Raw genomic sequence first — 26985 nt, 5'->3', positions numbered from 1 at the left:
TGCCGAGATTTCAGCTTGAATCCCGCTCAATTTTAGATGGCCTAGCTCAGTCAAGAACCATGAAGCACGACTGAGGACATCATTTATTAGATTAGGATTTGAAAATATTGCCCAATATCTTTCTTCTGATATCCGACCACTAAGCGTCGACTTAAATTACTGCCATTCACATAGAAACAAATTGTAAATAGTCAATACGTGACGTCAAAAATCCTGTATGGACTATTTCATCATTAGATTACTAATATGAATGATATGATGAAAGCTTCATCTTGCTGCGACTAAGTTATTTCAGGACTATTGATGGCTATCATCATAAGATGCACGGAGCACATAGTGGTCAACCATCGCTGGAGTTGTTTCAGTGTCTGAAGAAAGCTGATGCCCTGCCCTGATGCTAACGCCGCAGGGCAGTCTATAGCAAGTCTAGAAAAGTCTGCGGCAGCCAACCGCAGCTAGCCGCCATGCCGGTCAGCTGACTACCGGCGACGCTTGGCCTGAGAGCTACAAAAACGTTCGCCTATATGCATCATGTTCTTCTCACGCCACAGAGTCGACCTTTCTGTTGTATAAAATTTATTTGTTGTATAAAACCAGTTTTCATGCTAAAATTAAATTTCTGCAATTTCATTGGAAATTGTAATGTTTTGTGAGGACAATATATACAAACGCAACCCCACGTGGAAAGATCCAACAGAGGATGTTATCGGCCATGACAGGATATTATCTGTTGTTGTAACCATTATAATGACGTTAAAATATTCATGGTATACATATAGTAATTCAAACGTCTCGTTAATGTTAGTTCAATGTCAATTTATTAATTTCTTATGAGCCTGTTAATCTAGGAGTGTCGCCAGTCGGCTATGTCAGCCAGAAAGCGGGTTGGCGGCGGAGGCTATGGTGCTATGCAGCGGCGACCATCAGTATCACGTGTGTTAGCGCGAGCGAAGGTGGGATGTGACTTGCGGGCAGTGTGGAATTGAAGTGTTTCCCTCGGCCTCGTTCAAACATTACATAACGTCAACTATCGATGGGGAAGAAATCCAAGAAGAAAGTACAATGGAGACGTCTTTCACTAAGTGAGTACGCTGACCGTGTGTTCTCAGAATGTTTCGAACATTTTTTATGTAGGTTCTTTAGCTATAATTTCAAGAATTGGCATGGGCTGCAGGTATAGGACGACGGATCAATAGAGCAACCGAGATGTTTTAGTGCCTACCGGTGCCACCCTGCAGGATCCTACCTTCCTATTGAACGTTTCTCTGACCCGCTCCTGGGCTCTGCAGCACAATGCGAAACCCAGCAACTTGCGTTTTGCGGTTCTGGAGATACAGTTCGCGGCGCTAATCAAGCCTGTGGTAATGCGAACAAGGAATGTTTTTATTAATATTTTTTAGCTTAGCCTACGTATTGTTGAATTTAGCCTTTTTTGTGTTTGTTATGTAACATGAATAAAGACCTGCTTTTATAATCCAACCTAATCGCTGACACCGATGAATAAGAACCTCTCCTGTTGGAATAATCCCGCCTAATCACTGACGCCATTACTGTAAGAAGCCCAGCCCCCAGGGAAACCTTTTTGCTTCTAAACGTAGGCCTAACAGTATACAATTCACTCTATATATCCGACAATTGAAACTCAGCTTTCTAGTATTTAGTTAGTTCATCACACTAAAGTTATTCAGTATGTAGCGAAAGCTATTGTGAGATCTCCATTACCCACTAAATTATGATAAGCTGCTAAAATTTCATTCCTAGACCGTTTTCTCAAATATCGGAATTCAGGGAGGTTTAAAGGGAGTATTGAAGAAATCGTCTAATTTGGTAGTTTATGGTACCACAATTCGTAAAATTGGCCCGGCCGTTCGACGTTTATTTATGTATTACCTATGTATATTTGTTAATCTCTTAACGCCCAACAAACGTGCGATCCTCGAGCAAAAGCCATTATCTCAATTCTAGCGATTGAAAACGTTCGCCAATGGAGGCACAAACTCTGGGTCGCAAGTGTTTGCTCCACCCGAATCTTGTGCGCCAACATTTCAAAACCTTGCTCGCCAACTATGTTGCACGCTCGGTCGGTCGCCGAAATTTCGGGAGGATCGTTTATGAAAGCCCGCTAGCTGAAATTTACTTGAGGCTGATCTAGAGGAGTACATGTCGCATTGCAAACAAATCCTCTGCTGATGGAATAGTTATACTTGGTATCGCGTTGCGTGTGAGTACTCAATGCGCATTCTGGTAACTCATCCTTATCAGAAGCTTCTTGTTGGTGGCAGATAAACGATTCAATATCGTTGCCTCTCTCATTCATTATCAATAGAAATCGACCTCTCGTTAATTTTTTCGAACGCAATGAATGTTAGTTGGTATTTTTTTGTCTCGAAGCCTGTTGATCTAACTCCTGTTTCAAGTTACGGTATTACTTCTGTCATGAGTAAATCGTGCCGATAGTTGAGAGTGAGCTCGGGGTGCCCTTTACTGTTGTAAGTTAATAAAGTTATGGACGACGTGAGTTTAAGGAAGTTTCCGAAAGGAGCCGATTGGGTGCCAAGATGCTACGCAATATTCTTGAGCAACAGTACCTGCACGAACCTGTTCCATGATTTGTACCCTGATAGTCTGCTTTCGGAGAAAAGTCAGGGACTTCCAGACGGCCCAATTTGCGCTGGTCCCCTGAACACAGTTCCACGGCACAACAGACGTATACATTGCGATACAATTGTACTTGTAAAAAAGGTAGATCCGTTGAAACACTTGTGAATGTTTTGATTTTTTACATGCATAGCAGAAATGACCAGAGGTATTTTTTTTTAGAAAAACCATGCAATTGTAATAGCGAATTAAGCGTTCCTGCTATGCGATATAATTTTTTTTTAAAGAAATATACGAAAACTTGAGTAATCTAATGTTAGCTGGAATACTGACGCCTAAAAAATTGTTGATATTACAGCATTATGGTTGAAGTACCCTGGTATTTTTTGACTCTTCAATGTCATTCTAGCAGCTTCATTACATTACTATAATTGATTTAGTACTGAAATCTCATCGCGTAATCCTCCCTTCATTGCCACAATGCTCAGTAAGGTACCGCAATAATTAAGGTGGATCAATTATGTTGTCGGCCGGCATTACTATAACCTGCCAGCATTACTGTTACCTGCCAGCATTACTGTTACCTGCCAGCATTACTGTTACCTGCCAGCATTTCTGTTACCTGCCAGCATTACTGTTACCTGCCAGCATTTCTGTTACCTGCCAGCATTACGGTTACCTGCCAGCATTACTGTTACCTGCCCGCAATACTGCTATCTGCCAGCATTACTGTTACCTGCCCGCAATACTGCTATCTGCCAGCATTACTGTTACCTGCCGGCATTACTGTTACCTGCCAGGCAAGTTCCTTGCACGACTGGTGTGAATGCTTCTGAAGAAATAATGCATTAAATAATATTGGACTAACCGTAACTGGCATATACGAGCACGTGCCTGCCACTATGGTGTGATCTTGGCCTTACTGGCCAGCAATAAATAGAGTTGTTAGTGGGTAATAGTTACTGGCCAGTACTGGAGTTATTGCCAGGCAATCGTGTTACTGACCGACGTTAGTGTTACAAATTTGTGATATTGTTGCTGGCGAGCTATATTGTTGCAATATTCACTTATTTTTACAATGCCAGAGTATTGTTACAGTGTTCGGCTTGCGACCCATCACCAGGCTGGTGTAATTGTCTGACCTTGTATTGTTTTTCAGACCTCATATTGTTGTGAAAGTTGGTCAAACCCTATAGACATTAAAATGCAAGGTGTAACGTTTTTCATTCTTTATATAATTATACTGATATCGCGTCACAAACTCATTACTATTACCTTTTGCCAGACTCTAAATTTTCGGCAATATTTGCTTAGCATGCATCAATCTTATTTTTTTATACATTCATGTCATGAGGGAAAACGCGTTTTTGTACCTATCGGTCTGTCCTCTCACAAATTGTCACCGCATTGAAATGTCTACAACTCCAGCCGCAGATCGTTATCGCCTGAATGAGCAGGCGATAGCACTTTTCATCGTTTTGAGTTTGATGCCAGAAGGGTGCTACCATCGTGCGGTCGTTAGTTCCAATTTTGTGAGCGAGCCTCCGATGCTGCGGTGATAGGAATACTGATAGGTCTCGTGCTAGGCCTTGAAGGTTCTAGACTTGGAGAGTCGTTCTTCGGTGAAGTTTTTTGCAATGAGCGTTAAACTTGGCTGTGTTGTCACTTGAATTATTGCTCAGGCTTCCATTCGCTTTACATGATAGTTTTTGGCAAAATGTGGCCTGCTCTTTCTATAGGTTGGAATGACCGATGGGAGCTAACCGCTTTTTCTTTATTTCAGTATTCGTTCTTTTAACGGCTGGAGCTACAATCGTTTTTGCCTAATAATTTATTCTGTTTGATTACAGCCATTGTAGATTAAGTCTCAAGTCATTTCTGTGAGACTTTCGGTCTTCGTTTCGTTTCTGCAGCGCTGACGAGGTAATCAATTATGCAGCTTCACAAAAATGTTAATAAATCTGTTAGGACCGTTTAATAAAACGGTGCAATTTGTCTTGAGCTTCATCAGTGGTTGTATGATTATTTTTCGTGCAATTCTTGGCACAGGTCTTGTGTGTTCAGATTGGCGATCATCAGCTGCTGCAGTTCTCTCATTATCGTGCCGTGGGAAGACAATCCTAGTTTCATTATAGGTTAAGCCTAAATGTTGGGGGATGGCTGCCCTAAACTCACGTGGCAACATTCCCGACCAAAAATATTCTGTCGGTCTCTTGCTACTGTGGACTTGTACGGCGTAATGCTTCAGAATTTCATGAGCAGAAAATTCCTTTTGGGGAGATTACGAGGTGACGGATAGAATAGCTAACATTTTTAGATCGTACACCATTGACGCACGGTATTGGATGGAGCCATATGTGTGGAAATGCGTTCGATTTTAATTATATTGGATCTTCATTCTGCGAATGTGAAGTTGAACACTAAATGAATCAAGCAGTGGTTCTGTTGACGGAATGTGCCCTCTCGCTTTCGTATCCGTTCCCTCGCGGTCCTCTTTTGACGCTAACATTCTTACGACTTCCTGCACAGCGCCGAGATTTGATCCTTTCAAGGCACGGATCGACAACACCTGGTGCCAGCGTACGGGACTTGGATGTATAGAATTTGATTTTTTTTTTCAAAACAGTTGAATTCCTCAAACTGTTAAAAAATTAATGGGCCTGTTGGATTAATTTGATGCTGTAAGTCCAGTTCTATTGTTTATATGCTAAAAGATCAATACTTAGTCCTGTGAGGCATGCACTAAATATCTACACAATTTTCTCATTAATTTATCTTGTTCATTTACATTCATACATCGCGCTATTGCATATATAGCGCCTCGTGAGACTCTTTAGCTCGATAGGTTTTTTTTTCGACGAACTTTCGTTCATGAACTCGTCCTCAGTACACAAAATGGAGGCGAACGAAGCGAAGCTTATTTTGACGATTACATTATTTTTATTTTTGACGCGAATGGAAAAATATTATTCAAACATATGTATGTTACAATTTTACTAGGTACCGTGAGTGGGATAAACCATCATTATCGCTCTTATTAGTAAAGTTATAGGTTGCGGGAAGTTTCGAGAACAATGCTAAATGAGCTAGAAATGTTCATTGCGTAATGACATTAATTTGAATAAGGTACCGATACCTACCGCTATTATGAATGATTGATACAATTGATTTATTTTTAATTTCATTCCGTTTATCCATTTTCAAGTTTTGTGAATAGGATAGTATGATTTGAAATTTTATGATGGATTCAATTTGTTTACAAATGAGAAACTGTATTCTGATCATGATCATTCATAAAGTTCAGAGTTATTTTAAAGAATTTCGAACACATTGATAGAGAATTTTATCTAAATTTCCGCTGTATAGTGCACTGTTAAGGCTAGAATTGACCATCATGCATGGCCGAATTTTTTAAATTACGTTTGCCAATGTGACGTTTTAAGTCAACCTGGCAGAGGAACCAGGATCACGTACCGAGAGAACGTATATACTTACTCTGGTCCGTTCCACATTACATTAGTACATGAAAATGTCGCTGGTGTAGCTTGGTCTGTGTGGTGGAGCTGTCATTGGACGTATTTATAGCTTGCTTTGGTGCTCCTCTTGTCTTGAGCCCGAGCGTCAAGTCTCTGGTCCGCGCACGGCCGCTTCTTGACTTATCGTTTCAGGATCATTCTCTCGTCACTGTTTCTCGTTCTGAGTTTGGCCATATTCATTTAAGTTACCTATTATTTATACAGCTCGGGCATTTATAAACGTTGAATTGAATTGCATTTTCCTAGAAATTTTAGTCGTTTCCGTGTCCGCTGTGAAACGTTCTCATTACTGATTTATTTACTTTTTGCTCGTCAACCGAAGACCTCTTCTGATCTCCGTATCTGATAGAGGACACATCTTTCACTTCGTTCTTGGTTTCTAGTCTAGAGGCGGCAGGTTTGCTCTGGACCTTGAAAGTTTGAACGGTGTTGTGATGTTTATACTTATATTTAACATTCGATTAAAACATTTTGATATTTTTTCATTAAGTTTACTGGAGAAATTCCTTGAAAAATAATGACAATTTCGAAATAATATTTCTTTTTGTTCCTTGAGGATGTATTTTTCAAACGTCTGTAAGCAAATCGCGGATTCTTCCACCCCGATATTGACAGTTGATTTCTAATAGTTGAGAAAAAAACGAACACATTTAAGATGCGTTGAAATTGTCATGTGTAAGACGCGCTTGGCAGTTTGCCTCGGACTTGTCATCGGAATATAAGACCCCATCTTTGGCCCGTACCTTGCGCCTGTTATGACGGCAGTTAGGCTACTCCTATGGCATTGGTATTTCTGTGTGCGATTCTTTGTACTCTCTTAATGTACTGCGCATGTCAAATATTGAAGCTAATCGACTTTATTAACGTTATCTCACATTCGACTTTATTAACGTTTTCTCACACAAGTTTTGCACCCATTGTGATGTCGCTGTTATAGAAAAAATTGGAGAAGCTTAATTAGAATAAACATAAATGATTGAGTAATGTGTTGAATACGCTGAGAGATGACTCTCGTAACTGCTATTTATTTGTAGATAGTATTTTTTCAACTGATATATGACGTTTAAGTGATAATGTTATAGTAATTCTTGACCGGTAAATTTGTAAAATTTATTGCTAATTTCACTTAGCGCTGTTGCGAAAGCAAAGAAACACGGCCTATTCATCTTTGTGCGCTAGTCCTGCCGTGTAGGCCCAGCCTTTTAGGCTTTCCTTTGTCATGTTCTTTGTTTCAATTTGAGTTGGTCTTTGTTTTTGGAGTGAGTCGGTTTTGAGGAGCAGCTTTGTGGTTCATACTTGAGCTTCCCGTCCTCCGACTGGGTACTGGGGGCAAACTCTCGCGCTGAGAATATATTCTTGCTGGAAAGTTATTGAACGTCCTAGAGAAATGAAATGATACCTGCGAACCATGTGCCATTAGTCTATCTTATACATTTCTGAATTATTGCTTAATCCACCCCTAGTAAAGATTTGAATGTAATAATTTCCTGAATATTATTCCTTTTTTAAACGCACCCCAGAGTTATTATTTATTCTGAGTTTCGTTTATTGCTACTTTAGGGAGCTTCATTCGCTTCTTTATATGCGTTTGTATTTTTTGATACAATTTTACTCCTAGACCTGTCTCTCAATGTTGCGATGTGATACCTTCATATATTATTATCCTGAGGTTGCCTTTTACTTACAATTAATGGATGTTATTGGCCACCTGATCAGCATGCTTATATAATTGATCTTCAAGCGTTCACCGTAGGTCAACATAACTTTGCTAACATGTACCATCCATACAAGGCCGCGATTCGTCTAGTTGATTTATTGCCATCACAATATAATTAAGGAATCTATGAGTACCTGCTTTACATATTGTTGAGAAATTCTCCAACGCAAGAAGTTTATTTATTCTAAGTTGTGGCTTTAAGTTGGTGTCTCGGTTATCATTGAATCATCAATTACTTATGACTGTCCTCAGTAGAAATTTCTTCTCCTGTTTTGCCTCTTTACAGTATTTGCACGTTCTGAAAGTCCGGATGTCGCTAATCACTACTTACTGACGTTTAGAATTTTCATCAGGATTGTTTTCTTAATGCTCCGTTTCCAGTGTAAATGTGGGTGCATCGTTGATAGAACCAACTGATCCAGCCTAATTTAGTACGGCATCTCCTGTCGTGCCTCGCGAGGCCTAAAAAGCTCCATTTAATTGAAGCTCTGGAAACGACCAGAATTTCTGATGCCTGCTTAGCTTGTCGTCACGTAAAAATTATTCTGGCGCGACGCATCCACCGCATGCGTGATCAGAGAAACTGGCTCTAGCAATGGGGCTCATGCTGGCCTATACCGTGGCCGCGGGGCCTATGATTCCTTGTTACATTCTAGTTTGCCTTCCTATATTCTTGCCGTACAGCTGCCCTATGGTTAAGTATCTCTTGGTAAATAATGTAACAGAAAATGGAGATTTCAATGTTTTATCAACGCCTGATATATCATGCATATTTATATGTAAATCTATGCTGAACAAATTCTTGGTTAGATCTACCAAATTACTAAAGATTCTATAATTTGGTTTGGAGATTGCCATGTTACAATAGTTTCTTGCTTTAATAACTTTGGAGAACAATATCCTGGATTTTATTTCTGGTTAATGTCCACGTGAAAAAGGATGGTATGTGAAAGCTTGAGGCGTTCATGTGATTGTTATGGCTTTTGACTTTGACCTGCTTGGCAGAGTTCACTGTAAGTTTACTAATACAATCCGCTCTCTGCAACCTTTGTGATCGAAGGCTTCCAATGGTTCAGCGTTCATCGTTGATGTTGCTCAAGGAGCGCTTCGCTTTAAAAATTGTTGAGCGCCTCTCGCAAAGGAGCAAGAAGCAGGCTAGAACAATCATTAGTGAGGCACACTGCCTGTCACTTGTTTGAGTATAAATAACTTTACCATATGCCAACAAGCGCCCAGCTCTGGCTTGCTCGAGAGCTCTCTCACACCATTACCTGTATGGCTCTTGAAATATTTACATGTGTGGCTCTTGAAACATTTCCGACTCGACCGTAACGCCCCGACTACGGTCCGTTGGTGATGATGCTGTCAAGTCAGGCTCGTCAAGTTCCTCCAACAATATTTGACAAGCCTTCTTCTCTCCGCGGTGTCGGCTTTCACTTGTTCTTCAAGCATCGGTCGTTTTCACTCAATCTGCACCATTGTTTTGTGGAATGCGTGCAAGGGTGGATCGGTTTATTGTTCTTGTGTAAAAGATTTTGGTGCTAGACGGAACGCTTCAATCTTGGAAGCGTAACTCTATAACCGTACGGTACACTATTCCACGAGAGCAAAGTAATGAGGCGCGGCTTTTCCGTGTATGAACAGCCATCATGCCCATTTCCCCCTATTTCTGAACACGATATTCTTACTCGAAATATTAGACTCTGAATACGTTATTTATGAATTAAAATGCGCTATCTTCTAAGTTGGCGTTGGCCGTATTGGGAACTTGTAGTTGTAGACACAGCGTTCATGCACTTCTTCTGTAGTTTCGTTCATAGGAGAGCCACGTACGTAATCGCGTCTACGTTTTTTCCTTTGGTTTCTTGTCTCGTGCTCGCTCATGTATCTTCCTGACTTGACAAGCCTATTTATCAGCTTCTGTGCACCACGGGCCTTGACATACCCGCTAAATTTACTCCTGTGCCTCTACGAACTGGCACTTGGATTTGATTCATCTGGGCTTATTTGCTCGTTCTTGGTGCTATAAAATTCCTCTCTTATTACTTATGTTATTGGTGGGTACTCAGTTCATGAACAATTTTTTTGGTTCTACTTAGTTCACGTGTCTCATTTGTTCTCAATTTTTGTATTTATTACTACTCATTATTTATTAATACTCATTCGTAAAGTGTATACACGCTTTTTTTAGCCTTTTTGCAAATGTTAAGTTCATCTTTGCATCACTTTCTGCCTAATTTTTAGTATTAGTATATCGGTGTTGCATTTACTACTAATAATCATCGATTTCGTCGTTTTGAGTATCACATGTGGAAGTACGCGACTGTTTGCATTATTATTGTAACTACTTTCAGCTATTATAACAGTCTCTATAGTGTGATCTTTTAATAATCAAAGAAGTATTCTCAGAGTCATATGACGCTCAAACTACCACCAACCAGTTTTTCCAAGGCGTTGCGTCCCGTCGACCTCTTACATTACAAGTCTCTTATCGATTCTTGGGTGGCACAATTTCTCATTATTCTCTGTCATAATATTTCAGTGAGGACTTTTTCAGACCGAGTGTTATAGTTTATTGTTGGCGGGTAGAGCACCCCACGTGTGCGGTCATTAGCGCTCACGTCGCCCCGGTGACGGCGGGACTGTCATCGGACCCGCGCAGGAGGCCGCGAGTCTCACACTCCGACCCTCGGCCACGTCGAAACTGAGACGTGCGGAGAAGAACGCCTGTGTTCCTCTGATCCTATCAAATTGCTACCGACAGCTGGGCTTTTAGTTGAAGTATTACCGTGTAAAATATGAATTGGTTAATTTTTAATTTATTGCGCTAAGTACTTACTCTTTAACTTTTTTAAACCCATTTGATTGAGTTACCACTGGAATTTGACATTAAAATATTTAAATCGTTTACCGGTATTACTCAAGTTTTACTTAAGTCTTATTTCGCTTTTTATCGTTGCCTTTGTGTGCCTACACACCATTTTATTTTATCTAGCGCTTAGGGAATAGCGGTTAACCAGCTTGAAAGTTTATTTCTCACGAATACAATATGTAAATTCTCAGATTCATATGACTGTTCCTCATTCTCTTTGACTGCTCCACTTGCGTGACACAATTCATCACTGCGGCAGGAACATTCTATTCGTCGCTCGTCATGCTCGTGATGTATGCCCACATCGTATACGCTTCCGTTGATGCTTCCCACGTGTCGACAGTCGACGTCGATGTTCGCTCTCAGAACCTTGCTGTCTTCTTCGTTCGTTAAACTTGGGATTGAATTGCATTGCAATAAAATATATAAGAAGAAATTTCTATGCGTAAGTAGCAAGATTGTATTTGCACGAGTTTGATAAAAAAGAAGTATTCGTATTACCAATACATTTTTTTGCGAAGCGAGTTGAGTTATATTGTTCTTAATGTCACGTGCAGATTATGTATTGGTTTAAATGTTTATCTAAGCTGCCTCTTGCAATTTAGGGTGTTGCAATAATATTTTTTATCTCGATCGTTGACCTTTCATTTCTGGTCTTGCGATCCGATTTAAATTTAATGCTTGTGAGGAGATTATCTGAATAATTAGTCGTATTAACTTTCGCGTTTCTATTCAATATTAATTGAAACCTTAAATGGAATTGTGACCATTTTTTTGGCACGAAGTCTAATTTAATTAATGTGCATGCGAATTTCTGTTCAGTTCACAAGTAAAATTTATCCATCGTAAATTCATCAAGTGGTTCAGTAAAATATCAGATGTTCATCAGATTAAATTTCACTTGAGAAATAGGACCCAAATGTCCAGAGATTTTGACATTTGTTAAATTGATGTTTTTTATGCCGGGCTCAACTAAGAGAGAATGACCCACATTATGACATATTTAAGTCGCTATTTGGTCCAAGCCTCGTCTCATTTATTCCTGAGTGTAACCTAAAAACGAACTCAAATTTTTTGAATAGAACTGATATACGTGATATATTCTAAAGAATCTTTATTTTCTTGGTTGTCTTAATCAATTTTATTTTTGTTTCAAGGTCGCTGATTTCACTTTAGGGTAATCCAAAAAGTACTATTTGATGTTGCTAAATTGCACGTGTAATTTATTTCTACCTAGTATCGTATCGGCCTCCATTGTAGTTCAAGCAATTCAGGTAGCTGCTGTACAGAGAACGAAACCCGATATGAGCTGCCTGTTCGGCTCCAATGACTAGCTATTCGTTCTGATAAAAACTGATAAGGTGATAAGCAGACGAGAAGCTGCTTCTTGAGTGATGTGCCCACGGTAGAGGAATGATCTATTATTCTGCACCTTAGGCCTTAGCTTGAGCACGAGGATTGAGAAGAAACACTCGAAAACTTGAGTACTTATAGTATCTGTTGGTGGCTTCTTCCGATTTGGGCGCAATTTTGTGGCTCATTGGTTTTACTTTGGAATTTCCTGTAAGCTGATAAATTCTAGTTTCTAATTATCCTCTGTGTTTGGTTTGCATGCATTTCTTGTTCTAGGAAAACATTTATAGGTCGTGCGGACTCTTAGTCGCGCGGCCGGACGTGATTTAGAAAATTAATTGATATATTGTAAAACGGCATCCACCTTTTGTGCGAGCGGCAGCAAAACGAAAAGTTAAATAATCGGCGTTCTGGTGAATTTATTTTATTATGTTTGATAGTGTAATCATATATTGTGATTAAATTTTTGCCATTGTAAAAAACAGGTGCTGATTCTAAATGGCGCTTAAATTATTAGACAAAAATTTTGTTATATGCAATTTTCACTCATTCATCTTCTTCAGTCATGCTGTTGAACCAAAGCATCGAAAGGAGCGCGTGCTTGCTGTCAATACAGTGAGTGAAATTAACTTCTTTTCCCTCGTGCATAATTATAGTCTTTGCGTAATACACTTCAAACATGGTTTCTCTTCGTTATCTCCATTCCATTTATTACTAACGATTGGATGAAGGAAGTGTCGAATCGGCTTTTGAATTAAGAACCGTTTAAGATCATCTACGTCGTTGGCTTAACTTAAGATCGTTCTGTTAAAGTTTGATGGTTGTGTGACTACGCACAAGTATAATTTATTCAATCTAAACATATTAACCGTTTAATTTGTTGAAAGCTTTATACTGAAATAATAAATACTTGAAAATTAAAAATTGAACGACTTCACTGATCCTATTTTTCTTCCAAACGCTGCTTCACTCACGGTAGACTTGTTCCAATAAAGGGAAGGAACGAAGACGAATTAAATTTCTATCGTTGTACACTCCTGATTACACTCATAGGATGCGTATCGTCACAGAGATACTATACATCATGCAGACGCGTGTTTGCGACTTCATTGAGTCCTCCTCTACATGATTAAAGCGCGTCTAGAAATCTTATCCCCCAACGCATGTGATTGGTAAACAATCTCTCTTAGACTTCTCAGTCCGAGTGTTCGGTAATTCATCGAAGAATATGTGGCAGGGCGCACTGGCTATGCAACCATGGATTTGGATCAACGTTTGAACTTTGATGCTCCTTGATGTGAAGTCTTAGAGGAGCATGTACCTCCGACCAAAACATTAAACGTTAATATTAGACATATGTTGTTCCACACACATGAAATGATAATAAGGTTCCCATTTGAAAATATAAAACTATTCTAAAATCCTTGATATGAACCACCTATTCTAAATAATGTTTGCAGTTCTAATCTTCTTGAAATTCTAAATGTCAACAAGTAATGAGTAATGCCTTTTCTTGCCAGTTGACGTGATGTGTTTTCGACGAACGTCGAAATAACTGCGGTCTTTCCTTTCCCCCATATTCCTTCCCTTGAAATAAATTTATATCAATACTGCACTGCAGAAACCATTCTTATGCTACCCGAGCATTGAGTTCAACAAACGACGAATACATCGTTTGTTGTAGCAGTTACTTTGATCTCATATAATATTTCAGCATGTCTCATTTCACTTCCCTAATGGCTATGGCTTTGGAACTATTCAGTTTCTTCAAAATGAGCGTCATATATTTTTTTGAAGTTGGTTTCTGTGGCCAATTTGCGGTAGAGAACCTTTTTCCTCCTTTCTACCATACCTATGCATTAATTTCACGGACACACGTGTTTTTCAAGCCTAAACCTTTTAAAATGATATTCATGAAGATTATTATGGAATGAGCTTCAATGCTATAGGGTATAAAGAAAATAAGGATCATATTTATTCATCACTTGAGGAAGCTCTTAATTGCGAAAGCGTTTAGTACCCTAGTTTAACAAAAGCTTATTTACTGTGTTTAGCGTACTGTAAAAGCTTAATAAATGTTCAACTATTCTTTTCATCGGGTTTGAAAAGTTGCTTCACTTGACATTTAGCTTAATTTAAAGTTTGCCAATCCTCTCGAAAACTATGTTTAAGCTCGTTTTTTATTTATTTTCATTTCATTCAATATTGCCACCAAAAAATTAACAAATTGTGCTTCGATATTGTTTTTCACACAACAAATCTTCTGTACTGCTCTGGGCCTCAGGTAGCTCTTAGTTATACAATCGATTCAGATCCCTCCGGTGCCGGCGTGTGTGGCTTCTTCAATTACTTCAGGTAGAGCTTTGTGTGTGGCTTTTTTTGTAGTTTTTTTCAATCCCAGGCTTCATGACGGTTTTGTTGGACTTCACAAATGTGCTCGGTGTTATGCTAGATCGCATGTTTGTTAATCACCTTTTCTGTGGAGCTCGTAGTTATTCTACCAATATTAGCCATTATTGTTACGATGGAACAATAACGCGCGTCTAGAAATACGATGGAACAACAGTGGCTAATGGCTCAGATAATTAGGTTGGTTGCAGTTGTCCACGCGTTTGATACATATTATTTTCACATGCTTAATCTGCACTCGTATTGATCGAATACCCTCCGCAGTAGATGAGCTGCTTTATAGATAAGGATTAGGTAATATAAGGAACCATAATATTGTCATGACTAGCTTAACTTTTATATATAAGATAAGGCATTTATAAGCAAGGGTAATGATAATTTGTATAGTACCTCCGTTCTTCGTACACGTGACGTTTACGGATTATGTATGTGGTTGGTTGGTTATATTGCAAGCAGAGACAAAATATATTCTGTACATCTTCCGCATAGTTCAAATGGCATTTAGTTCATATAAAAGCTTATCAATTGAACTCTTTTTGTGTTCGTCTTGGAAGATCCGTATCAAATATCTATGTTCGATGCTCATTAAATTTGTTATTCGCAGACTCTTGGTTTTAATGAATTCGTAAACACGAGCGCAGGCCGCAGAGTCGCGTCATCCATCATCCTCTGCCTACTATCCCAAAGAGCCCTCTGTGCCTTAAACATTTCAGTTCTGATTCTCAACGCGATTTCCATGTAATATTTCTCATCCTTATTCTCATTTCTAGTCCAACAAACATCTCATTCATTTTATTTTTGTGGGTACAACATTCGGAACTGAAGGGAGGGGAGGTGATTGCGGCAGAACAGACTAGACACCAGCCTGCTTTTTCTTGTTCTTGTAAGCTGTCTTCGAGGTTAGGGACTCGCAAGTTTGGCCAAAGAATTGCGTGTAATTGATTTTGTGTTCGTTTTCTTGGATAATTACGAGCTGTACGCTCTCTTGTATCAATTGCGTGTCTTTTATGCGCAGAAGTGCCTCTACAATGAAACTTTTTGACCTAAGGTATATAGTGATCTTGCCATGCCGCCATTGCACTGACGGTTGTAAGTTGTTGCTGAATGGCATTGGTGCAAATATTTAATTACATTTTTAATAGACGCCCTTGTATTCCCTAATAATATCTTGTTGAAAGTTGACAAACCATTATTAAATTAAATTATGCCGCCCTGGGTCCACATTTTCACGTTTACTCTATTTGCAATCCTGCATGATTATTTTATTTATATGGGAATTTCACCGAAGCAAATATTCAATATTATAGTGTGCTATACTATATTATATTACGCTAGTGCACAATAGTTCAAAATTATAGTGGGTCCATTGTGTGGTCTTCTTGTAGTACGATGATCGCCGTAGAATAATATTTGTGTACATTAAGTTCACTGGGAAGCGTTTGATTAAAATGAATTGATAATCCTCACATGGAAGCGCTTTTTATGTCATCCACAGTGTTAGTGTTGGAGTGACAAATGATGATGTTACCAAGGGTGCCTCGGTGTCAGGCCAAATTGCCAGAGAACCAGGTTCAGTTGCCAGATGATTAGGCTCAGTTGCCAGATGATCAGGTTCAGATGACAGATGATCAGGTTCAGTTGCCAGATGATCAGGTTCAGATGACAGATGATCAGGTTCAGTTGCCAGATGATTAGGCTCAGTTGCCAGATGATTAGGCTCAGTTGCCAGATGATCAGGCTCAGTTGCCAGATGATCAGGCCTGTCTCTTATACACATCTAGATGTGTATAAGAGACAGTCTCTTATACATAATTTAAATCACTTTTCCTGTTAAGTTTGTGTACTTACATACATTAAAATACGATTTTTCAAGTGTACGAATATTTATTTCCCCCCACTGTATTTGAGGACTCTTTCATCTTTCTTATAGCCTATAGTCATTTGATTTTGGTAATGAATTGTCGCAATACTTCCGTCGGATGTTAATTCATTGTCCGTTTGGTTTTGACGCGCTCGATAGTTTGATATTTTGGTGTCGATAGTTTTATTCTCATAACCGTTGTTCACTAGAATTTGCTTGCAGATCTGGAGTTCAGTATTTGAGTCACGAGCGGATATACAGGTTTTTAATGCCCTATAGGTGTTAGGGTGCGTATAGTGCTAGTTTTGTATCGCGTGGACATTCGCTTACTTAATTCAGTACTTTTCCGACGTCTGTAGGTTTTCGGTAAAGTGGGCGATATCGCCCCCCTAGGGGCGGTAGAAAGATTTTGGGGGCTGTAAGGAAGTAGAGGGCGTTTGGGGGGCGGTAGGGGGGCGGCAGTCCGAAGTCAAAGTCAGAAGTTCCAACGTTTGTTTGACGATTTGTACACAACACGTGCAGCACATTATGACTCCCAGAGATGGTTTTTTCACCCAGATCTGCTTTTTTAACCTCTCCTGGGTTTACGTCTTAGACAAATTAACGGCCGGACTCGCGGCCAATTTCAAAATTCAATGATCACGGAATATCTCTCAAACTACTGAACCTAACTCGATGAAACTTGGTACACGTATTCATTTCTTGTAATGAGAATAATCACTACTGGAGGAGTGAAGAAGTCCAAGCAGTTTATCTACAATGTAAAAGAATCAGCATGCGTTTCTACTTAAATTTCAATTAGAAGGAATGACGCTGCGTTGATCATGATAAAAATCAGCACGCAAGTCATTCATTCATGAGAATAACATTAACGTTCAAACATTACATAACGTCAACTATCGATGGAGAAGAAATCCAAGAAGAAAGTACAATGGAGACGTCTTTCACTAACGATGAAGCTAACGATGAAGCAGTTGTTTGTTGCTGTCGTGCGCCCGAACCTGGAATTTGGAAACGTCGTGTGGTCACCGAAATTTGAAAAGGACAAAAATTTAGTAGAGAGTGTTCAAGGACGCGCAACAAGTATATTAGGCTCAGTTGCCAGATGATTAGGCTCAGTTGCCAGATGATTAGGCTCTGTTGCCAGATGATTAGGCTCAGTTGCCAGATGATAAGGCTCAGTTGTCATATAGTGCTGTGAGCTGGTGAGACTTGCCGGTCACACTGTACAACTTGTGCTCCGTGGCACACCATCGTCCTTGTGTACGAGCCACGTGATTTATGGCACCCTGTGTGTGGACACTACGGGCACGTTTCTGATCATTCTCAATGTGATACCTACCTGCATAACAGGACTTAGTGAATTTTAAGAATCCAATTTGAATGCAATTCTCTTTTTTAGTCCTGAATTCTGGAATAAAATTCACCCGTAGTACCAGTAACTTGATTCCGATAACGTTTAAAACGAATACCGGTTTTCATAGATTATTAGGATAACTTAATTATAAATTATTAGAATAATGTATTCTCATTTGTGCCGATTAATTTTAGAATTGGTTGCTATCCGTTATTTCTTCCATTTCCATCTTTTCTTAACTCCTGCATTATTATCGAATGCATCTTCTGTGTCTAGCAGTGCAATATTATTACTTTCTTCAATTTCTTAATAAGCTTGTCTGATTGAATTCGACGCTCCAGAAATGATATGGATCGATAAATTGACTCTCAATATTATTGATAACAAATAATTAATTTTCATTAATACTGCTTAGTGCTTTCATTTTCATACTGCTTAGTCAGCTATTTTTGCATGACTTCTTCCACACTAGTTCCCTGACGAGCGTCGGAAACTTGGGGTAAATCGTCATTGCGATTTACCCCAAGTAACTTCTTGATATTTGTTGATAGCAGAGACCGTTGTGATGTATTGTAGGATTCCCTACAGTCTACAGGATCATATTCTATACTTTGTAAGGATGCCTTGAGGAAGCACGTGTGGCGTCAGTGACTGGTACGTCGTCCTTCAGTGACTCTTGAGTCCTGCACAGGACGTGGAGTGCGTGATGTTTTCTCCTACTTCAGGTCTCGTTCTTCCTTTCCACTGTCGCTGCCTTCATAGGCTAGGGCAAAACGTCACAATTTTTCGAGGTTGATGTGGCAGACGGCTGTGGGCATCTAATTAAACGTCTCCTAACGTACGTGGTGTCCTGACATTTAGAAACTGCAATCAAGTTGAGTTGAAAAGGGTTCTTAGTTGATTGTACATCTCATCTTAGTATAAAAACAGCCTCATCATCAATAATCGATGCTGCGTGATTTTTTTACAGCCAACCGAGCTCCGAATTCTGATGTAACCGGCATAGAGGCTATGGCCATGACTAGCAAATTTCACTGTGGATGACCACTGATCTTATATCTCATGCGATTGCGCTGTGGAGCGGTGCAGTGTGCATATACAGCTAGTAACCCCAAATATTGGTTTTGTGTTAAATAAATGGATAACCCAATATTTTGTTGGATAAGCTAGACGACAAGAATGTCAATCTTCTGAGTTGTTCATGCACAGCACACGCTCATATCACACGCTCTGCTACTGAGCGCACGCACGTATTGCGTGTCTTGCTGAGTCGCTGAATATTTAATCTCGTTATCTGAGCCACGTCTGATGAAACAGTGAAGTTGACGACTGCAGACACAATTTTTTTTCTCGAGATAAAAATTCGACTATCATTTACAGTCTCATTCTTTACAATTACTTGCGGGAGCAGCTTTGTTCCCGCAGTGTTTGTTACTGGGAGTTATTCCTTGAAGATAAAATTATTTTAATTCGGATTTATTGATTATAGTTTTCTAACGAATTCTTGTATCAAGTGACATCTGACTTGACCCAGTTATTTGCTTCATCAGTACTGTTTCTGGCGACTAGATAAGGGTTTTCCCTTCCACGGGTGTTGAGTGTGTGATAAGACATTATCCAATGCTGTGCATTGAAACAAATTATTGATATCAATTCACCAATTCATGAAAAATTTAACTTGCCTAGTTTGTCAATTCTAGGTTATTAATTTGTGAATGTTTAGCTTGCCTTTAATACGTATGATAATAATTTTACCACTGTCAATTATAGGCTATTTATAGATTTGATGAACGTGTTTCTCATATATGATCTGTGTTCACAGACGATCGCAAATGAACTTAATAATTGTTAAACATAGTTTCATTGAAAATGCGACGATCTAATTCCAGAGAAAGATCGTTATTATTAATTTTAGATTCATTGATAAACTTTCGACTTGATAAAGTTTTCAGTGTCATGATCTAATGCCAGGAATGTTATTTGTTTGCATCAAGGCAGATGGTATATCGAGTTGCGTCCTGTGATGGGCATGGTCTATGCACTGCATGTATTTCTTTGCTTCGGACTGGTTAACGAATAGCCTGTCCTCTCGCTATGCCTACGACAGGTGAGTGTTTACCGCTGCCTCACATTCATGGATACCGAAGTGCTTGATGGTGATAGTTTGTTTATATTATTTAGTTACGTATAGTTTCATATTCACCATGAGCCATCATGCTCCAAGTCGCGGCAGCGAGGTAGCTGTGGCTGTCCTGAACTCGGGTTCTAACTGCAGCTTTAATTCATGAAAAATACGATTACCGGCTTGCTGTGCTAACATTCCAGCTCAGATTTTGCGTAACTGAAGTCCTTGAGGGATGTGGGAGGCAGTGAACTCAATATTAGCGGTAAAGGAATTAATGCGATCCGAGTAAAACTATTGCTCCACTTTTGTATGACTTGCTTGATTTGCAATCCTCTTAAACCGTTAAAGATAATTGCGGTAAAATTGCTCAGCTCTGAATATAATTGAAAAGAGTTTTAATTGCTCCAAAGAACATTAGGTCACGGAAATCTCACTTCACCAGCTGTTGTGTTCACTTCATCCTTTCGATTGATGCAATTTAGGCTGCTCATTCTGTGGAACATACTTGTTCTCCAAGACATTAGCCAATTTTCGCTGGCCTCATGGGTCATCATATTTTTCTTTCTAAGCGACACGATTATATTCAACCCGAGATAGCATTGGAGGTAATCTGCACCATTTGTGCCTCAATATTGGTTCCAATCGCTCTGATTACCCGCCATCATTGGATTTTTTTTAACTAGAGACCGGAACGGCCTGAGCTGTCGACTGACCCTCGAATTGCGTAGCAGCCTTTGTCACTTGGTCCAGGTTCAATTCCTCCAGGAGCAGTAGTAATCAATAATTGATTTAAGGAGACTACATTAGTGTGAATGCTTATTCAGTTTACGAAATTCATCTCAAAGTGACCCGACTTTCAACTTGAACCCACTATTTTGCACGTTGCAAAATAAATGCATGTTGTTTCAAGTACGAAATCTCAATCCTTCTCTTTACATTGCATTCTTTTTGAACGAAAAGCCAGCAAAATTCTGGAAACTATAATGAACTCAATCTACTTTGAAATTAGATTTTCGTTTGATGGTTTGAGTTTAACTCCAGGTTTCCGAATGCGACACCAGAGTGGCCGCGGACAGCTCCGTCCCAGAACTTTGCTCTCGAACCTAATGTATGATCACTTATTGTTCAGATAAATCTAAAATGCTACATAATTTCAGCTATTACCCGTTAAAATAATCTCTTATAACACGCCGAATATGCTTGCATCAGATCAAATTGTCGCGTTTTTATATTCTCTTGGTCTTTACTTTGAGCTAGTTCTAGTATGCGTCTGTGACTTACTGCTGTTGCCAAACTATAATTAATTTAAGTATAAACTCAGCGTTGCGCTGTCACAGCAGTGAACAGTACTAGTGTTCCTTGAGGCTCTTAATTCTTTAGTTGCGTCACGAGTGACAACCGTGCTCAAGATGGGCGTTATTGAGTGTATTTCACTCGCCCTGCGTGTCAGCACGGACTGCAAGCTTTACTGTAATCTGTTCATGTAAATGTTTGTGTAATCATGAAATGAACAAAGAATTATACTAATAAATTTGTTGTTCTTCAGGCCCCGTTTTATTGAATATAGTTAGCATATAACCTGAGAATGCTTTTAGTTCAACTTGATCACAATTAACAATATTTTTCTTGTCAGTGAGACCTAAAATTCAAGTAGCAGTTGACGCGAAATCTTCCAGAACCTCGATCCTGTCTCATGACCAACGAAGAGATTGTGCGACGCATCGTTAGGTCAGTGTTCTTGATCATCAGTATTCTTCAAACGATCAGCATTCTGAAAAGATCCAGAGACTATCCTGATTCTGTAACCGCAGAACATCACTTCCAATGGTAGGCCGCTCTACGCGCGTCGTGTTGAACTTTGTATTCTGCAACAACCCCAAGCGCTGTCGCCTCCTCTGGACGCCGCTTTCTAAGCTGAACGATGATCACATGGTCGCTCCGTGCTGCGGGCTAATCGAAAACTAATAATTCGCTGCTTGGGATACCAGTTGTCCCATCATTCTATTTTCGTGTAGATTGACGGAGCTTTCACTTATATTTTTGCCAAAAATGACTTATATCGAACATGTTCTGGTCGTCAGTTAGTTCACGTCACCGTGGCCTTAGCAGCGATATTCGTATTCTACTAGAAATCACAGTCATTCTTGTCTTATTTTTTTTCCAAATGATACAATGCGAGTTTTCTATATACTGAATAATTTCTGAGTACTGATAAGTTGCTATATTAGCGGCGAACATAAATTTCTCCAATTCTCACATTCTTTGTGGGCGACTTTTATTGTTGCTCAACACTTATTGTTGAGCAATAGACTCATTATGGAGCATATTCCCGACGTGGTAATAGGATGCTTGCCCGTCAAATTCTCCAAATCTGTGCCCGGCGTACTAATATTCACCCACTATATAACTTGTCATGCGTCCTGCCTCTGTACTTTACGACGCGTTCGCCAACAGAGCCCTGAAGCTTTATTGAGCAAGACAGTCAGTGCTAGAATTATCATTTTAAATGTAAGCGAAGATATAACTACATGTAGTCATCTAAGTTTAGTGTAGAGTCTCCAGATTTCGTAGTATATATACGTGTATATACCTACTCATTCCTCAAAGATCTTATTCCGTGTACTCCTGTGCCTATAAATGAAGCTAAATTCGCTGTTCCTTGCTTGTATGGAGCCATAAGTTAATTTATAACCAAGTTGTTTCTATTATCAGTACCTGTCATTTTTTATGTTTGGGGATTATATTCAGCATCACTGCGCTTCATGGTACCGAGCGCTGGACCAGTTGTACAGCTAATTTGACGAATGTTAGTTTTATATATTTTATTTTTTCTTTACTAAGACATATAGTATAGTGCGGTTTGCACAAATAAATTGATGTCCATACGCCATACGACTGAAAATTTCCTAACCCGTGTCTACTGTGACAGCTTTAGTGCCTCGGTTTATTCATGGATGAATTACTCGTACATTCGGGCGGATGACCGACGTCTAATGCGAGTGTCTCTGTGTTCTTAGTTTTTTTTACTTATCCTCTCTTCGCTGCTGCTTTTCTAGACCGCTGTAGCGTCACTCTCATGGTGGGCCTTCGGCTCCTTATATAACTACTAAATCAACGATTCCGATACGTTAACGATGATATTTACACCTGAGGATTAAATGAGTCAATGTTAATTTAATCAACAAACCTGGTTGAAGACGGTTCAGAATTAAATTAGTGTCTAACCTTCTTGTGTTTGTACAATTTTTTTAAATATGAAGCGAGGACGGTACAGACGGCCTTATTGTAGGAGTTAGTTCAAAAGAATACCAAGGTTATTTATTCTTAGCTTGGCTTTCTGTCTAAACAAACTCGGTGGTTCTGGCTGCATGGGTGGTGTCAGGAGGGTGGGGAGGTGAAGTCGAGCTTCTGCGACCTTAGGCTTGATCAAGAAGTTTTTTGCTTGTAGTGTCCACGAAACACTCCTCAGTCGAGCTGCTATCGTCGCGCTGTGGATGCCGCTGGAGTAGAACCACGTCATGAGTTATGTTGTGCCCGATTTTTGTCAATAAAATGCGTGAACAGTAAGCATTGATTTACCACGCTTTATCTTGAAATATATAATATTAACTGACGACTGTATTAATGACTTTCTTTAGAAATTCAACTATGATTTTCAAGAATTGTATTCCTTAGTTTTTAAGTGATCAGTTCCATACCGCATGATTAATGCCATTGGTTCAAGTTTCCCCGGGAAAACATCGCTGCTTGTAAAGTAAACTAACTAGTGCAATATACGGTGATGAATTGATGATGAACGAACTCTAAGCTAACGTTCACTTCACAGTCCGCTTTACGAGGCGCCTGGAGTCATCGACACGCCCAACAATTCCGTTGGTCACATATTTTGTCGAGACTCCAGATGCATCCATCCGGTACTCTACTGCATCTCATGTGTCTTAGTCTGAAGCAACAGCTGTAGTATAATAATAAAATAATGTGGCATAGTAATAATAAATGATTTTTTGTCATGTGCTGGGAATGAATTCTGGACGTTGAACTTGTGATGGATTCATTAGCGTGATGTAAAGTAATATATGTTTGATGCGATTATCTCTTCTTGCTTTTGATTTTGAGACTAATCTACTCACGATAATATTAGTTTCAATGCATGTAGATTGTGGGTAATTCGAATTTCAGTTCATTCGACGACGGTTTAGAATGATAATGTATGGCATAAATTTTTCATAATATTTCCTGAAAGTTAGCTGTGTTTTTTCGTCTTGATATTTGACGCCTCATTTACATAGTTATCATTAAAGTTTAAAATCATCGATCCGAGGGAACGCGCTATCCTCCCTATTTTCGCTCACGGCTGCATAACTAAGTAGCTCGTGCTTTCGTTGGTTGTGGGACTCCCAAAACCACCCTAGGAAGTGCGCCCAACTCGTGGCCATGACGATAAGATAGTTTATCTCGTGTAGTGGTGAGTTCGGTTATCCCGCCAGGTCTGTCTTTTCATGTATATCTTGAACATTCTCGTCGCTTGCTGTGTGCAACATGGCAATTATTGGTCTAACTTACGCGATTCTTCAATTAAGCCAAGAGAATTTTTGTGGATCATTTGGCTTGGAAAAATAATTTATTGTTTATACGATACATTGCTGAAGACTACAGTTCTCAGAACCCAGACGAGCTGCAGCTCGTCTTGCTGCAGTGCCAGTTCGCCACAACCGGTTCGCATAACATTTCGTGTGGGGGTGTAAGATGGGCTGGGGGTTGCAGCGTACAACACCCCCCACCCTTCTACCTCCCACTCGCGTTTGGTTGCTATCTGGACTGGTGCGAGTTGTATTAAACATTTTACGAGTCGAGCTGACGTTCTCCCTAATTATTGGGACACAAACTGGCATTTTCAGCGACTTTGTTTTCCATCTATGCTTGATGTGTCTCTAGCTTGCTCTGCTCTCTTGAGTTTGTTCGGTAGCTTCCAGTATGTTTTTCTCCAAAGTTTTATCAGTCATCGAAATTATTTTGCCGAGCCAGCATATAGAATTTGAACTGCACGATAACATCTTTTCTACTCCGGTTTTGCATATTTATTTCAAGGTTGAGTACACCTTGTGCTACTCAAGTCAGTGGTGCTACAGAAAAAACAGAGTGGTAGTCTTTTCATTAAGTTTTCCGTTAATCCCTAATGGACACAGCATTAAATTAAGGTTTTCATAATTTTTGGTTAACAATTAAATTCTAAACGGCTGAAATTTTAGATAACTACTATTTGTTCATGTGGGTCACTGCTATGGTCAAACTCGTCCAATATACAAACATTATCCGAGGATTTATTCATAAAGCTACACAAAAATCTCTTGTGAATACCGTACTGTTTTAGCATTGACGTCATGGTAACATGATCTTAGTAATGATGCAGGTTATCATGTAGTGGCCTGAGGTCTACTTCTACACTCAAGGAATGCAGTGAGGCAGCATTGCAGCTACACGAACGAGTCTTACGCAATTCTGTTCAATCCGCGCAGTGACATCTGCCCTGAGTTGTTGCTCTATAAGGCGTGCTATACTTCTACTTGCTTACCCAGTTTGCTTTAAGATGACGATGATAGAATGCTCGCAAAGGGTCTTTCATGACATTTTTCTTCTATGACTTGCGGAAATTAATTCACGAAATTTTAAATGAATATAATTTGGCAACGCCACTGGTGTAATGCTCGATTTACATTCATTGCGTAGCTTAATTTACATCATGCTTCATTTTCTAGACCTATCGCGCATTTTAATTTTCAAATCATATTCATGTTTTTTAAAGATAAGCCAGTCATAAGATTAATTTATTCGATTACCCTTGCTTAGCTGAGTTATTTATTATTCAACAAGGTCAATGAGATAATCAGTAAAACGTGCCTAAATCCCAAATAAAACCCTAAAACATGTGCACGAAGAAATTTTACGCTTGGCTTTACCCTCTTCCCTTGCATTTTAATTCTTCCAAGCGAGGTCGACTAACTGGAGGTTACCCTATCACTTATCATTGCGCGTAGGCCGTAGGTGATGATCAGTTTAGAGATGCGCGGTGTCCGCCTGTCTTCCCTTGCATTTAAACTCTTCCAAGCAAGGTCGACTAACTGGAGGTTACCACTTATCATAGCGCGTTGGTGATGATCAGTTTAGAGTTGCTCGGTGTCCTCCTGGCGCCATATAGCTGGAAGTCGGCACTGCCTGGGGCTCGTGCTCGGAGCTGCAGGACAGCTGGACTGCGATGCATGTGCTCCTCTCTGCCTGTCTCGAACTAAGCTGTGAGTTGACCTCTCCCATTCCTACTTGTTAACTCACTCAACAACTCGGTCTCGGATACTGAACTCTGAAGACAATGTTTGAATTTCGTTCGAAGAAGTCATCTTCGGGTCATGTGGGGAAGAAAATAACTGAAAAGCCGATTTTTGTTTTGGCACCCAATTATTCGGTGTGCTATAATCTCGAATAATGGTTTTCATACAGCAAAGTTAACGAGACGTGAGTTAACGCTTATAGTTTAGATTTATTTACTGCTTCGAATTAAATTTAACAAGAGTTGTCATTTATATATATTTAACAAGATTTGTCATGCCAAATGGAGAGGAATTTCAAGCACCAATAATTATAATTAGAATTGCATTTTGTTTCCTTCATTCGCCGGTGTCTGACTTTAGTTATGTGTGCCAAAGTGCAACGCTCGCTGCTTCTTTTTACTGTAGTAATTCCGTATGAAATATTAGTACAAAGTATTTCGCTGTTTTGTACATTATATTCTCTAAAAAAACCTAGCGAGGCTTTCGGGTCCACTGCTCGACTAAACGCGCTATTTATTGCACGATTCCTGAATTATTATGAAGAACGGCCTTTATTTTCAGCACCGCATCTTGTTTCTTCGCACCATTAAGATCTGCCTAAAGTTTATTTGTGAGCGACATGAAGAAATGATGGCAAAAAAGTGTTGAACACTTGCCATGTTGTTGCTGTATAAGCTCGTGCTCCGGATGTCGTATCTTCAAAGCTACGATGACTCTTACCGTTTGTTATCTCTTATCATTCCATTTTATCTTAAGGAGAAGTTATAATGCTTGAAAAAAAGCAACCTTGCACGAAGCCGATACCATTATAAATTCTTCGACTTGAAATCGTTG

General features: G+C 39.5%; 1 protein-coding gene across 1 annotated transcript in view; it reads left to right on the top strand.

Moving 5' to 3' along the window:
• Nucleotides 1–909: 909 nt before the first annotated feature.
• LOC108682699 (serine-rich adhesin for platelets) overlaps nucleotides 910–26985 on the top strand; it is a 62331-nt gene continuing 36255 nt past the window's right edge. The window contains exon 1 of the mRNA XM_018171919.2: nucleotides 910–1082. Within this exon, the coding sequence (XP_018027408.1) occupies nucleotides 1034–1082 (49 nt within the window). The 5' untranslated portion in view covers nucleotides 910–1033. The remainder of the gene's footprint in view (nucleotides 1083–26985) is intronic.

This window comes from Hyalella azteca, unplaced genomic scaffold (assembly GCF_000764305.2).
Source record: "Hyalella azteca isolate HAZT.00-mixed unplaced genomic scaffold, Hazt_2.0.2 contig17406, whole genome shotgun sequence".
NCBI classification, from domain to species: domain Eukaryota; kingdom Metazoa; phylum Arthropoda; class Malacostraca; order Amphipoda; family Hyalellidae; genus Hyalella; species Hyalella azteca.
This window is presented reverse-complemented; position numbering and strand designations above follow the sequence as displayed.